Source organism: Lissotriton helveticus, chromosome 5_1, assembly GCF_964261635.1.
Source record: "Lissotriton helveticus chromosome 5_1, aLisHel1.1, whole genome shotgun sequence".
Lineage (NCBI taxonomy): Eukaryota > Metazoa > Chordata > Amphibia > Caudata > Salamandridae > Lissotriton > Lissotriton helveticus.
The window spans coordinates 1834713581-1834729162 of NC_136065.1; the positions used below are offsets into that span (position 1 = coordinate 1834713581).

General features: G+C 48.1%; 1 protein-coding gene across 1 annotated transcript in view; it reads right to left on the bottom strand.

Moving 5' to 3' along the window:
• The window catches only part of SGCA (sarcoglycan alpha), a 210861-nt gene that overhangs the window by 124469 nt on the left and 70810 nt on the right, over positions 1-15582 (bottom strand). The window contains exon 7 of the mRNA XM_078645240.1: positions 756-961. Coding sequence (XP_078501366.1) covers positions 756-961 — 206 coding nt within the window. The remainder of the gene's footprint in view (positions 1-755; positions 962-15582) is intronic.

The following is a 15582-nucleotide window of genomic DNA, read 5'->3' on the forward strand; positions in this document are numbered from 1 at the left end:
GTATAACTACACCACTGTGTAAAGTGGCATAGCCAGGGCAGTATGAATAGTGCCTCAATATATCTGCAGCAGTATAACCAGGCTTCTATATTTGCTGCAGTATAATGAGGCCAGTTCCCATAATGCCAGAGTATGTAAATAAGCATTGTCATTCCAGTTTTCACAAAATCGCAGTATATGAAGCACTGCAGTCATGTCTGTAGTCATATTTCTCTAGTGTGTAAAACAAGCAGAGCAGGAGGTACTGGAATGAAAAGTAATGTATTACATCGCTCTCCCATATAATTAAGTTGATTTTAGGACTGTCTTGACATGATGCTCAGGTATCTGCAGTAAAAAAAACAAAATGCCATTTGCTCTGGGAGAGAAGAATTTTTGCTGAGTGCAACTCCCTACTTTACCAGTCCTCTCTCTGATAGTTAGGGGACAGTGTCCTGGGCTTATTGATTTGTGAGACAGACGCGGGTGTACTCTCTACAAACTACTTGCAACACAACAAGTGGGCCTAATTACACAAAAAGTCCTAAATAATTTTTAAAGCTTAATTTGAAGTTGGATATTTATAGGCATTTCACTTCCCATTTCACGCTTCTTTGTTTTTCTGAAGTGTGAGGCGCAGTCCCAATTTTGAATCGGTATTCTTCCCAAAAAATACAAGCTGGCAGAAATAGACAATACCACCCACCACAAAGGCTTTGTGTTCTCACCAGAGGGAGGTGTGCTCTCTCTCTTGCATTAATGGACTTCGTACTTACACGCCCTCTCTGCGGCAGCACATAATGTAGGACAGGATGAGGGTGAGGAGCAGAGCCAGCAGCAGTGGTACTAGGAGGGTTATCAAGTAATCTGTGAGGAAATCTCTCTCTTCTGGAGAATCTATAGGTGGGTTGAACTCGCTGCCAGCCTCCATCACTCCATCTCCTGGAGTAAGCTCTGTCGTTGCAACGCTGGTCGAACGAATCTGAAAAAAATCACCACAAGAAGTTAATGGCTTTAAAAAGAAGCATGGCCCTTCAATAGATAGCTCACATCTCAAGAGGGAAAGAACCTGAAAATAAACGAGCTTTTCATCTCATAGAGAAGTATTATGTTGTTACTTCTTGAACCAATAAGTTTCATATTGGTGTATCTATACAACTAAGCAAGCTTTTACCTCAAGAAGTGAGATTCATGTTACTATGTCAACCATGACCTCAAGATCCCTGGAACTGAGCCTAACCCACCTCAAGGAAACAGATTCATGAAATTCAACCAAGTATCACTTTAAGGAGGGAGTTCTTGTGAACTTAAACTGCTCCGGGTCAATATACCGCTCACCTTAAAGAAGGAGAGCCTTACAAGCAGAGAGTTTTCTGTAACTCATCCACTGCTCATCCCTAGACTGGAGAGCCTAAACCACAATTACATCTCATCCGAAGGAAAAGGGCCCCTAGAACTAGACCCCACTCACCGCAAGAATAGAAAACCTTGGGACACAGCCAGCTCTAAACCCAAGTATGAATACTCTTGGAATTCCTTTTTTTTTTTTATAAAATTTTTTGGTAATCCTCATATACCATTATTGGAAGTCTTGATGGGAAACTGGTAACCTTTGCGCAATTTGGTCGTCCTGATCCGGCCCTTGTTGTTATGCATGACCAAAAGCGGGATAGGTGAACCTACTCCCTCAAGTAGCCACTGCTTTCCCATCCATACTCCATTTCACAGTTTCACTGGTGCCCCGTGCTTCTTTGGAGTCAAGGGAACCGGCAAGGCTCCAGATAAATCATTGGAAAACCAATCAACTGTGTTGCCATGCCTCGAGGGCCGCCCAGATTTTAACCAAACTTGTGGAATCGCATGCCAGGTCGGACTTACTGGTAAGGATGATTTGTCGTAGGCAGCATGGGAAGGTGGGGGGGGCTATGTCCTTCCAGGCTCTACATATTTCTCGCCTTGCAAGGAGGATGACATAAAAGACAAGTTTTGTAGAGGGATCATTGATGTTATAGCCCATACTTAGCCCCGTCAGGATGGTAGTTGTAGTTATTACCAAGGGGACCCCTAGATCCTCTCCCAGGAAATCGGTGATTTTCTCCCAGTAACCTTTCAATTTGGGACAGTCCGCAAACATATGAACATCGTCAGCTTCCGGATGGCTACATCTCGGACAACAGTGCTCTAGCTTGGTGATCTTCACTAATTTCTTAGGAGTTATATAAACCCGATACATAGTATATAGATGATTTCTTTTTAACGTTGCGGGTTTAACTACTGAATGTAGGATAGCAAAGCAGTCAAGCCACCAGTCCCTAATGTTAATAATATCTGTGCTTAACTTATTCATCCAGAGTTTTTTCAGTTCAGGTTCAGTTACATCCTCCTCCTCAAGCATCGATGTATACCAGTATGCAATTTGACCCTTCCACCTTCCTCTTCTAGTTACAGCGTCGAATCTTAGGTTTGGGATTTTGTTGCCCTCCCTTCTGGTTGACCACCAACCAGACAGCTGGTAGTACTTGAACCTGGTGAGTGATCCCTCTGTCAAATTGGAGAGGGCGTCCCATGTCAGGAGCTGGGTTCCTTCCTGTAGGTCCTGTAGGTCCCCCCAGTGTTCCAGTCCCGCTGCCTTCAATGGTCGAGACAGTTGGTCATCAAGACAGGCTGGTGTCCCAGGGGAATCCCATATCGGGGCCTGCGCTGCATAGTAGGGGATGTTAAGCCTCTTCCTGACAAATACCCAGTTTCTAACCGCGTCTTGGAATTCCACCAGCTCACCTCAAGAAAGTATATCCCGTTCTAAAAACTCAACCGGGTAATATTTAAAGAAGGAAGACCCTTGGAACTCTAAACATTCTTCCAGAAGTATGGATGACCTGTGGAACACAGATTCTCACCTCAGGTATGGAAACTCCCAAGAGTCAACTAATTGTGTTGCCAACAAGAATATTTCAGGAACTGATACAACATTCACAGCAAGAATGGAGACCCCGATGGCATGGTGTCTATATTGTGGTATCATCCTCCAGAGAGCTGAAAATCCCTGCGGTTCCATGGATGAAGACATTAGGAAATACATAACCAAGGCCTGAGACGGGGCCATGGGGGAGTGGGAGCCAAAGGACGTCAGGTGGGTGCTGGTCGGACTTGGAGAGGGAGAGGGTATTTGTTCAGTACTGACATGTTGGAAGGTTTATACTGATGGCTCAGTTGACCAAGCAATTGCTGTGCTGCATCTTCAGATGTGTATTTGTCTGGTGATTATAATTATTTTAAAACCAATTAATAAAAATAAAAAAAAGAATTGAGACCCCTAAAGCTCAATCAATTCTCACCCAAAGGGAAAACAACCCTGGGACTCAACCAAATCTCACGCGAGGAAGGGTGAACACTGTAACTCAGCCAACCCTAACCCTGAGAAGGAAGATACATAGAACTCATGCAGACCTCAAGTCAAATCAAGAGACCACTGAAAACTTGACCATCTCAGCAAGAGGAGTGAGACCCCTGAAACTCACTAATTAAACTAAAGTGGAGACAACTGAAAGTCAGTCAGCTCTTACCCCAGGAAAGGAATCACCAGAAACGTAACCAGTTCTCACCTAAAGTAGGGAAATTACCAAAACTCAACGAGACGGACAGCTATAACACCACCATCTCAACTAAATGTGAAAGATCCTTGGAACTCAATAAACAACCTCAAGGATGGCGGTCCACAGAACGCAACCAGTTCTCATCCCTATGAGTGATACTACTAGAACTGAACCATCTCTCACCTCAAGGATGGAGGTCCATGGAACGCAACCAGTTTTCATCCCTATGAGTGATACCACTAGAACTGAACTATCCCTCACCTCAAGAAGGGAGGTCCCCGGAAATCAATCAGCTCCCAAGTCAAGGAGGATGGTCCTTGGAACTTAAACTACTCTATCCTCAAGGATGGGTCTTCTTGAATTGAAAACATTGTTCAGCTCATGAATGGGTACCACTGGAGCTCTGCCAGCACTCACTCCAAAGAGGGAAGCTTCTGATGCTCAGTTTCCTGTCACCTCATGTCTAGAGCCCCCTGAAGCACAACTCACCCAACTCTCTATTTTAAGAAAGGAAATCCCTGGTAACCAATTAGTTCTCAGCTCAAGGAAGAAGACACTCACAGCTCAACCAACGCTCATCTCAAAGATGGTGAGCGCTGGTCCTCATTTGGGCTTCCCTCATGGGTGGGTTCCTGGGATACTGCCAATGTTTGTCAAGAAGTGAAAACTTTGTAAAGGAGCCAACCCTGACCTGACCCCAAGAAAGGAAAGCTCTGGAACCTAAACTCACATTATTGTGTGTGAACACTAGCCTGAAGCTAGCTCTTGCTTTAAAGAAGAACACCCTTCATCTAGGCTCCTGCTGAGGCTTCTATGGCTACAAATAATAGAATGATTTATTCTTCTTCCTTGGCATGTGATTTTTTTCTCAGGGCACTTGGCTGTTTGTGTTAGTACGTCAAGGTTGTACGCATTTCAGCAGTTATTTAGGAAGATGCTTTGAGTACAAAAGTAGTGAGGAAAATGGCTTTTGAAAACTTGCTTAACCAATATGCAGTCTCTCCGGGGTTGAAGATGTACATTATGTACTCGTGTATGTGACTAACTGTGTTTTAATTTGTATACAGAGAGCCAACACAGGTGTTTATATCCCTTTATACACATTTGGTCTTGCACAGTCAACTTTTACCCATTACTTTGCACATCTCATGACTCTTGAAGTGTGCCGTATGTATGTACGTGGCTGGTAATGTTACAGCACAAACCTAACTGAATGTAGCAGAGCCCTGTACAACATCAATGGCAAGGATACATGTCTTGTGCGCCAATGATAGACATTTTCAGGAACTTTCCTGTATATCAGGATCAACCCTGCGATGGTGAGTAAATCGGCATACCAGTCGACCATTTCCACTTCCCTTCCATGACAGCACCCATGTCATAGGGGTACGAAGTATCCAGTCCTGCACTTTTCTTTCCCAAATTTTGCTTTTGGGTATTTTGATCTATCCAAGATTCCAATATGTTGTCAATTGAAAGCAAAGGCTTGGAAATAGAAGATTACTAAGATTTTATGCTGTGTTAGCGTCACAAAAGTGAAATCTTTCTTTTCTAAATTACTTTCCAGCACTAAACTTGTTTAGCACTGGAAAAGTAATGCATTGCACTGCTTTGCATTACTTAGCACCAAGTGGGCATACCATTGGTGGAGCATGGGTGTTCCCGTGCACCCACCCAAGGCTTCCGACGCTAAACCCAGTTTACTAAATAAAGTAGACAGCGTCAGAAAACTGTGCTCCTTTGAAGCGGGTGCAAGGAAGGAGAAATGCTTTCATTTCTTCTTCCTTTTTCGACTTTGTACGTGTGCTGCACTGTACAGCACACATACAAAGAGGGAAAATGGTTTAAGTCAGTCTATGCATAGTATTTTGTACTATGGCGCTAAGGTGACTCCGTGGTGCACTGCAGCTGATTTCAGCAGCAGCTCTAGGGAAAGGGGAGGAGACAGCCATATTTCAGTACATTTGGCTCTCTCCTCCTCGTAAAAAAGTGGTAAATCTGCCTGAGTGTGCTGAAGATGTGGATTTAAGTGGTAAACATACCAGGAATAGAAAGAGACTTTTAGGAGCACAACAGCATTGTTACACTGGGTAGGCGCAACTTGATATACCATTGTTTTTCTCTGCTGCCTGAAGCCTGATTCATTAGGTGACTGTAGACCTATATTATTCACTGCTTGCCATAAAGCAGGTCCTGGCCACTTTAATTAAATCCAAGTAAAACAAAGAAATCATAGGGTCCGATTCACAGAACTAACGTAAGACAAAATTCTAAACGTACTACCATTTACTCATTTTGCTATTCACAGATGGCACTTACTCATTTTGATAATCACATAAGGCACATACTTATCAATGATAAGTGCCTTCTGTGAATACCAAAATGAGTAAGTGCCTTCTGTGAATACCAAAGTGGTAGTAAGTTTAGGATTTTGCCTTAAGTTAGTTCTGTGAATCGGGCCCATAGTTTTTTTCCAGCACCAGCATAGCACGTTTGCCATGAGTACAAAAGCAAGTAGAAAGAAGCACTTACCAAGCCAATAGGTATGGCTTTAATGAGCCAGCGTATTAACGTATGCAAACACAGACATTCACAAATGCTGTTTATCGCATTAAAGTCCCCTATATTGGTGTTCCCAGAAGTGGGTGAAAATTGTAACAAAATACATCTGCATAGAAAGCGTACAAAAGAAAATTAATTTAATGTGACTAATAGAGTAACAATTAAGTGTAATTTTCAGATGTAAAATAGTTCCTCATGCATTCCAAAGAAAGCACTTTCTGGAAGGCGGAGTGAGAGACCAAACATGAGGTGAGAGAGTCGTGCATTTCTGGGTCGAACCAAAGTGTAAGGACTCAGAGTCAGTCAGCATTCCAGTGCTGAGCCTGTAATTACACTGAACACCCACCCACCACTGATGTCACTGGTCAGGTGACACAGGCTAAATAAAAGAGGCCGAGCCCACGTGCTAGGGGCCAGTTGCACCATGCATCCAGTGTGTCCGTGTCGCAGTCTTTATTAGCATGAGGGCCTAGGGCCCACAAGACTTTACATTGGCGACGAGGAGGGTGGACGCTAGCCACGCGTGCTGCAGATAAAAGAAAAACCCCGGGAAAAAGAGGGAACTTCCCATGCGAAGGGCACCCCTCCGGGGAAGCGGCGCCGGCCGCCAAGAGGCCTGCGGGGCGTGTGCCGAGCCCCGGGCCTGCTTCATGACACGAGGTGACCGGGAGCCCACCCCGAACCTCTCGATCCCACTCTGAGCTGCTCCGGCTGCGGAAGTGCCCCGGGGAGAAGGAAGGGCCGAGTGGAGTCCACCCGCGACAGCCGCGATGCCAGCCTAACAGTGAGTGACCAGCGGGAGCCCAACCCGCTCCGTTTGCCCGGCAGAGCGCAGTGCTGCCAACAAGAAGCATTATATATGTTAAAGCAAGACCAGCGGAGCCCACCCGCGGCCTGCCGCAGTGTCCCCTGTCCCCGCCGCGCAGCATGTGAGCATGAAGCGATTCAGAAAAGGGGGTGGTGATGAACAGAGTGTCTGAATTAAGCAGACCACTCTTACCCAGTCCAAAGATCAGGGCTTGATCCATCACCGTTATTTAGCTCACTGCCCCATCCCAGCTCAGAACCTGGCTATATGCAAATTAGTCTGTCCCTGGCCCAGAGCATCATGGGAACAGGGCAGACCAAACTACCAAGCAAATTCTTCACCAGAAAGGAGACAAGCTACCGGGGACCGGTTTCTGGCATTTCAGCCTCGTCGCCCCGGCTTGCTTGAATCCTGATGGAGCAGTGAGCAAGGGACTCATGTCTGAGTATACCCTGCCACACCTATAGTGGCCAAAAACGATTCAGAAAAGGGGGTGGTGATGAACAGAGTGTCTGAATTAAGCAGACTACTCTTACCCAGTCCAAAGATCAGGGCTTGATCCATCACCGTTATTTAGCTCACTGCCCCATCCCAGCTCAGAACCTGGCTATATGCAAATTAGTCTGTCCCTGGCCCAGTGCATCATGGGAACAGGGCAGACCAAACTACCAAGCAAATTCTTCACCAGAAAGGAGACAAGCTACCGGGGACCGGTTTCTGGCATTTCAGCCTCGTCGGCCCGGCTTGCTTGAATCCTGATGGAGCAGTGAGCAAGGGACTCATGTCTGAGTATACCCTGCCACACCTATAGTGGCCAAAAACGATTCAGAAAAGGGGGTGGTGATGAACAGAGTGTCTGAATTAAGCAGACCACTCTTACCCAGTCCAAAGATCAGGGCTTGATCCATCACCGTTATTTAGCTCACTGCCCCGTCCCAGCTCAGAACCTGGCTATATGCAAATTAGTCTGTCCCTGGCCCAGTGCATCATGGGAACAGGGCAGACCAAACTACCAAGCCAATTCTTCACCAGAAAGGAGACAAGCTACCGGGGACCGGTTTCTGGCATTTCAGCCTCGTCGGCCCGGCTTGCTTGAATCCTGATGGAGCAGTGAGCAAGGGACTCATGTCTGAGTATACCCTGCCACACCTATAGTGGCCAAAAACGATTCAGAAAAGGGGGTGGTGATGAACAGAGTGTCTGAATTAAGCAGACCACTCTTACCCAGTCCAAAGATCAGGGCTTGATCCATCACCATTATTTAGCTCACTGCCCCATCCCAGCTCAGAACCTGGCTATATGCAAATTAGTCTGTCCCTGGCCCAGTGCATCATGGGAACAGGGCAGACCAAACTACCAAGCCAATTCTTCACCAGAAAGGAGACAAGCTACCGGGGACCGGTTTCTGGCATTTCAGCCTCGTCGGCCCGGCTTGCTTGAATCCTGATGGAGCAGTGAGCAAGGGACTCATGTCTGAGTATACCCTGCCACACCTATAGTGGCCAAAAACGATTCAGAAAAGGGGGTGGTGATGAACAGAGTGTCTGAATTAAGCAGACCACTCTTACCCAGTCCAAAGATCAGGGCTTGATCCATCACCGTTATTTAGCTCACTGCCCCATCCCAGCTCAGAACCTGGCTATATGCAAATTAGTCTGTCCCTGGCCCAGTGCATCATGGGAACAGGGCAGACCAAACTACCAAGCCAATTCTTCACCAGAAAGGAGACAAGCTACCGGGGACCGGTTTCTGGCATTTCAGCCTCGTCGGCCCGGCTTGCTTGAATCCTGATGGAGCAGTGAGCAAGGGACTCATGTCTGAGTATACCCTGCCACACCTATAGTGACCAAAAACGATTCAGAAAAGGGGGTGGTGATGAACAGAGTGTCTGAATTAAGCAGACCACTCTTACCCAGTCCAAAGATCAGGGCTTGATCCATCACCATTATTTAGCTCACTGCCCCATCCCAGCTCAGAACCTGGCTATATGCAAATTAGTCTGTCCCTGGCCCAGTGCATCATGGGAACAGGGCAGACCAAACTACCAAGCCAATTCTTCACCAGAAAGGAGACAAGCTACCGGGGACCGGTTTCTGGCATTTCAGCCTCGTCGGCCCGGCTTGCTTGAATCCTGATGGAGCAGTGAGCAAGGGACTCATGTCTGAGTATACCCTGCCACACCTATAGTGGCCAAAAACGATTCAGAAAAGGGGGTGGTGATGAACAGAGTGTCTGAATTAAGCAGACCACTCTTACCCAGTCCAAAGATCAGGGCTTGATCCATCACCGTTATTTAGCTCACTGCCCCATCCCAGCTCAGAACCTGGCTATATGCAAATTAGTCTGTCCCTGGCCCAGTGCATCATGGGAACAGGGCAGACCAAACTACCAAGCCAATTCTTCACCAGAAAGGAGACAAGCTACCGGGGACCGGTTTCTGGCATTTTAGCCTCGTCGGCCCGGCTTGCTTGAATCCTGATGGAGCAGTGATCTTTGGACTGGGTAAGAGTGGTCTGCTTAATTCAGGCACTCTGTTCATCACTACCCCCTTTTATGAATCATTTTGTCCACCATAAGCGTGGAAGGGTATACTCAGATGTGAGTCCCTTGCTCATTGCACCATCAGGATTCAAGCAAGCCGGTCCGACGACGCCTGAAATGGCAGAAACCGGTCCCCGGAAGCTTGTTTCCTTCCCAGTATAAGAATTGGCTTGGTAGTTTGGTTTGCCCTGTTCCCATCATGCACTGGGACAGGAACAGACTAATTTGCATATAGCCAAGTTCTGAGCTGGGATGGTGCAGTGAGCTAAAAAACGGTGATGGATCAAGCCCTGATCTTTGGACTGAGTAAGAGTGGTCTGCTTAATTCAGGCACTCTGTTCATCACTACCCCTTTTTATGAATCATTTTGTCCACCATAAGCGTGGAAGGGTATACTCAGATGTGAGTCCCTTGCTCATTGCACCATCAGGATTCAAGCAAGCCGGGCCGACGACGCCTGAAATGGCAGAAACCGGTCCCCGGAAGCTTGTTTCCTTCCCAGTATAAGAATTGGCTTGGTAGTTTGGTTTGCCCTGTTCCCATCATGCACTGGGACAGGAACAGACTAATTTGCATATAGCCAAGTTCTGAGCTGGGATGGTGCAGTGAGCTAAAAAACGGTGATGGATCAAGCCCTGATCTTTGGACTGGGTAAGAGTGGTCTGCTTAATTCAGGCACTCTGTTCATCACTACCCCCTTTTATGAATCATTTTGTACACCATAAGCGTGGAAGGGTATACTCAGATGTGAGTCCCTTGCTCATTGCACCATCAGGATTCAAGCAAGCCGGGCCGACAACGCCTGAAATGGCAGAAACCGGTCCCCGGAAGCTTGTTTCCTTCCCAGTATAAGAATTGGCTTGGTAGTTTGGTTTGCCCTGTTCCCATCATGCACTGGGACAGGAACAGACTAATTTGCATATAGCCAAGTTCTGAGCTGGGATGGTGCAGTGAGCTAAAAAACGGTGATGGATCAAGCCCTGATCTTTGGACTGGGTAAGAGTGATCTGCTTATTCAGGCACTCTGTTCATCACTACCCCCTTTTGTGAGCATGAAGCAGTGGTGGCGGGGTGAATGATCCCGCAGCAAAGCTACGCCGACGCCCGTATGCCTAGAACGGTGCCGGGAGTCTACGTCGGCAGCGAGCGTCCCCAAGAGTGCCAGCAGCCTGCCACAATGATGAGGAGACCTCCCCCACCCACACGGTGTGAGGGCTGAGCCAGCGGCGGTGGGGTCGGCGAGGTGAGGCGAGGCCTGGAGAAGAAGGCGCGCCCCCGTACGGCCACTCGAGATGGCTAGCGGGAGTCCCCCGGTGCTGCCCGCAAGCTGGTGCGTGCCCCAGGGCACAGGACAAGGAGTCGAGGAGGCGCAGAGCGGCTGTGAGCAAGCAGGAGTCCAGCCCGACACAGAGTATCCGAGAGCGGCCGGCAGCGTGGGGAGAGCTGACGGGCACCTATACAAAACAGCTGAGCCCACCCGCCGTAAGTGAAGAGTGATAGTGGCCGGACCGACTCCCCTGCAAGGAAGGGGTCAGCCATGAAGCGGAGGACGCCCGCGGCCAAGGTGTCAGCGAGCATGATGGAGGAAGGGGTGTAACTCACCGGAGCAGTGAACCCCCCTTCCTCCCAAAGCCCCGTACGGCCACTCGAGATGGCTAGCGGGTCGTCCGCTAACCCCAGCACACCAGTGAAGCCAGAGTGGCTACACCACCACCTGTGCCCACGCAGCCCAGCACCGGCAGCTCAGCTCCATCTGAGCAAACCGAGGAAAGCTCCAGAAAAAGCACACAAAGACGTGGACTGCTAACCAAACTATCCAACGCTAACATCTAGTGGCCGTTGGTAAGTACTGCCATAGAGGTAGCAGACAAGCATTGTACTAACCAAGGAAAGGCTCCAGAATCTAGACAAGCCAAGGAAAGATTACAGGAGGACAAGCAAGCCTGCAGCAACCGGACACACAGAGACTGCATGGCCCACACAAGCAATGCCTAGAAGACTGAGAGAGAACCACCTGCTGGCAGGTGGCTATCCCAAAGGACAAGAGAACTGGAGAAGCTCACAAGGAACACAGTCAGTGTTTCTGAAGCGAAGGCAGGCACGCAAGTCAAGAAAAGGCAACGGCACAGGAGCGCGCCAGAAGCACAAGAACGCGACAGAGCCCCAGAAACGCGCCTGAAGCCCCAGAAGCGCATCAGGAGTGAAGCAACTCCACGCAGGACATTCCGAAGGATCACAACCAACAACGCAAAGAAGAAGCAAGACCAGAAGAACGTCAACGGAGTGGTGATGCAACCCTCCAAAAGCAACACCCAAGAAGCACCTGCGCCACGCCGGAAAAGAACACAGCGATGCCTAGTGGCCACAGGCCATCGCTGCAACAGTACGGTGAAAGTAGGAGAACCCCCTCACGAACCGACAATGGTTCTGGAACCCAGCATCAAGAAAGGAAAAGCCGCATGACACAAATGCGCAGCTGTGCAGACAGCACTAGCCCAAAGCAGCAAGTCACAAGGGAACACCCGAAGAGCGCACCCAGTTGCGCACCAAAGCAATCAAACTGCGAAGAAAGAAAATGGTTGCGCAGACAACCCCCAGCATGCAAGCCTCAACACAAGAGCAACCTGACCACTAAGCCTGGTCACAAAGCACGAATCCGACCAGCCAGATGGTCGCACCAAGAAGTCGACCAGCCAGATGGTCGCACCACGAAGCCTATCTGCCTGACCTCGGCAGAAGGGACCAGCACGAGGTCCAAGAAGCTCAGCACCACGAAGCTTACCTGCCAGACATCGGCAGAAGGGACCAGCACGAGGTCCAAGGAGCTCAGCACCACGAAGCTTACCTGCCGGACATCGGCAGAAGGGACCAGCACGAGGTCCAAGAAGTTCAGCCAAGGCACGGTCCGTGAACATGGACCAACAAACTTTAACACCACAAATTAACGGAAGCGACGGAAAGAAGATGTGAAGGTCGCGACGCTAACCCTGGGAGTTGAGTAACAAGAAGATAGGACTAGGACAAGACCAGGAGGACACGTGCAGAGTGTGCGCGCTGCATGGGGAATCTTGGCCAGAGAAGATGAAAGAAGAACGGGCCAGGTTACGTCACGAGAAGAAGGAGAGTGGCCACCGCCACTAAGAAAAGAAGGAAGAAGAAATCAGAATGGCACGCTGCCATTTCAAGAAGAAGGAAGAAAGATCAGAGTGGCCACCGCCACTAAGAAAAGAAGAAGGAAGGAGAAGTCAGAGTGGCACACTGCCACTGCAAGAACAAGGAGCAAAGCAAAAGGCAGGGCTGAGAACAACATCCAGATGGCACAGACAAAGAATGAACTCGCCGAACAACTGCGAACTGTGCCACAGAGAACTGTTGGTCCTGAATGCAAGAACTATACTGCCTGCGGCTTGCAAGCAGCCAAAGAGACCCGTTTGAAAACACAAGTCCAATGTTATATTTCTGTGTTTTCTTTCCCCTACAGATTTTTGGATTTTTCCGTTTGGTTAAATTTTTAACCAATATTGGGAGGGATGTAAGGACTCAGAGTCGGTCAGCATTCTAGTGCTGAGCCTGTAATTACACTGAACACCCACCCACCACTGATGTCACTGGTCAGGTGACATAGGCTAAATAAAAGAGGCCGAGCCCACGTGCTAGGGGCCAGTTGCACCATGCATCCAGTGTGTCCGTGTCGCAGTCTTTATTAGCAGGAGGGCCTAGGGCCCACAAAACTTTACACAAAGAACACTCTATCTATATGTTAAGGAATTTTAAAGAATTAGTATCAGTAAGCAATGCAAACAGCATGGAGACAAGGCCGATCTAAAAATAGCCCCCAATCCCTCGGTTTGGTCGTTAAAAAACACTATGATTGGCGTACAGTGGTCTTTAACACTCATGGACTCCGATGTCACTGCACCTGCTGAACGTTTGAAAGCTGCACCCCTGCTTCATGGTCTCTGGTCCAAAACCCTGATTCCTGCGGGATAAATGTTTGTTTTTTCCCCCACATTGTAGCGTCTTGACTTCCGTCCTTCCATTGCTTACAGCTACCTGCTGAATAATACTCTGCTGCCCTCTGCTGGAAAATGTTGGATATGCATCACATGTACACGAACCTCAATAAACGAGACTATAGAAATCTGGATTGACTTTAAAACTTTGACAAACGACAGGGACTCCATAATAGAGCGTCATGCGCTTCCCTTACATGTTTGCTACCTCAAGTATACTTAGATCATACCAGATTTGTCCCACCACGTTATTCTATTGTATTATTTACATGAGAGCCATGGTCTCAAAATAATGGTGAGTCTCAAATTACATGACCCAATTTTAAATATTTAATTTGGGAAGAACTGCAGATGGCTACTAGAGTGCAGTTAGAGTATCCATTTGTGAAATGTATGAAATTGGACCATTTTAAGATTCAAGAAAGCTGTACATTTTATTTCCCACGTAAATGTTATTTCCATATCTCTGCTCTTGCTCTCTTTGCCCAATAAGCTACCCTCATCCGTGCCCTCTTCCCCCTATGAGCAAACAATGCCCTCATGGGTGTACCCTGGCCAATAATATTAGGAGGTGTGTGGCTTCGGATTCTCAAAAAGCAATGCAGTGGACCCATCTATAAAGGTAGAGGGGGGCCAGGGACAAATGGGAGGGAAGGGACTGAACTGCACAGTGACTAAACAATCTGCTCTCACAGAGGTATATAGGGGGCCAAAATAAAGCACACGAACGGCCATAGTGGATGGGGGTGGAACAGATGCGCAACTAGAGTCAAATTTCGGGGGGGGGGCTCATTCTTCAGGCAAAAGGCAGAGTGTAGCTGCAGGGGCTATAAGAAGTGGTGGGGGATGCATCAAAGCCTCATTAATAAGCAAAAGGTCTTCTAAAGACCTGTGAAGTACTCGGGTGCGGCTGTGTGTGTGCCTGGGAAGCTGTCTCATTCCGGGCTGCCACACACGACGGGGGTGGAGGGGGGGGATGGACCGTGCTGAAGCCCTTTGAGAGTGTTGCACGCCTGGGATGGATCACCATCAGCTATAGCATGATACACGCATCAAGTATACCTTGAAATACAGCATTACGTACATGTAAAGTACATTGACAAGCTAGTGCCATTCGGGGACAAAGTTTACTCATCACTTCAGAGAATGATACAAGGGCAATGGAAGACCCTCGTTGAGCACATATTCCAGTGCACCCTTCATGCCTTCCCCAATCATTCGAGGCAAGGATAGGTTAGACACACCACTTCTCTGACACCCTGCTCACATTAGTTCCTCCTACAATTTGCCCTGACTGTAGATCCTGCATGACTGATGTGCAGGGAGCACTGCATACTATGGGTCAGATTTACAAGCCCTTTGCGCCGCCGGTGCATCCCGTTGCGTGACCCAGCCTGCTGAGTGATATATACAAGCACAGGTAAAGTCACCCTGCGTGACTTAACCTGTCCTTGTAAATATCGCCCCTGTTCATGCAACACTCTGCGTGTTAGGGGCGTGACATGGGTGTTGCTGTGGGAGTTCCCACGCAACACCCATGTCCACCGATGCATTTCCATATTTACGAGAAATCATAAATCTGGAAATGTGTCAGAATGCTATGCCACCCTAGGGGTAGCATAGCGAGGTGCAACAAGGAGAAATATTTTAATTTCTCCTCGTTTTTTTCCTCTTTCAATGCGTGCTGCAATCTACAGCACACATTGGAAGAGGAAATCACCTCAATTGATTGTTTTTGTGCAGGAAGGTGTCCTTTTCTGCACAAAAACAATCTCCCCATGACGTAGGCATCCTTGCACCATGGTGCAAGGGTGCCTGCGCCGGTGCATGGCTGCAGTTTGTGCGCAAGTGCAGGGGGAAGCACAAAGATTCAACATATTTTTGTAAATATGTTGCATCCCTGTGCTTCGAAACTAACGTATCATGGCGCAGCAAAATGACTTGCTGCAAAGCGCTGCATTCGTTTCTTGGAGATCTGCCCCTATGAATCTAACTCCAACCAGTCTGCTTCTGGAAAGATCCAGTCTCAGTATGTAATTTGTAAAAAAAGAAGTGCAGAGCCTTCATCAAGAGGTGACTGCAGCTT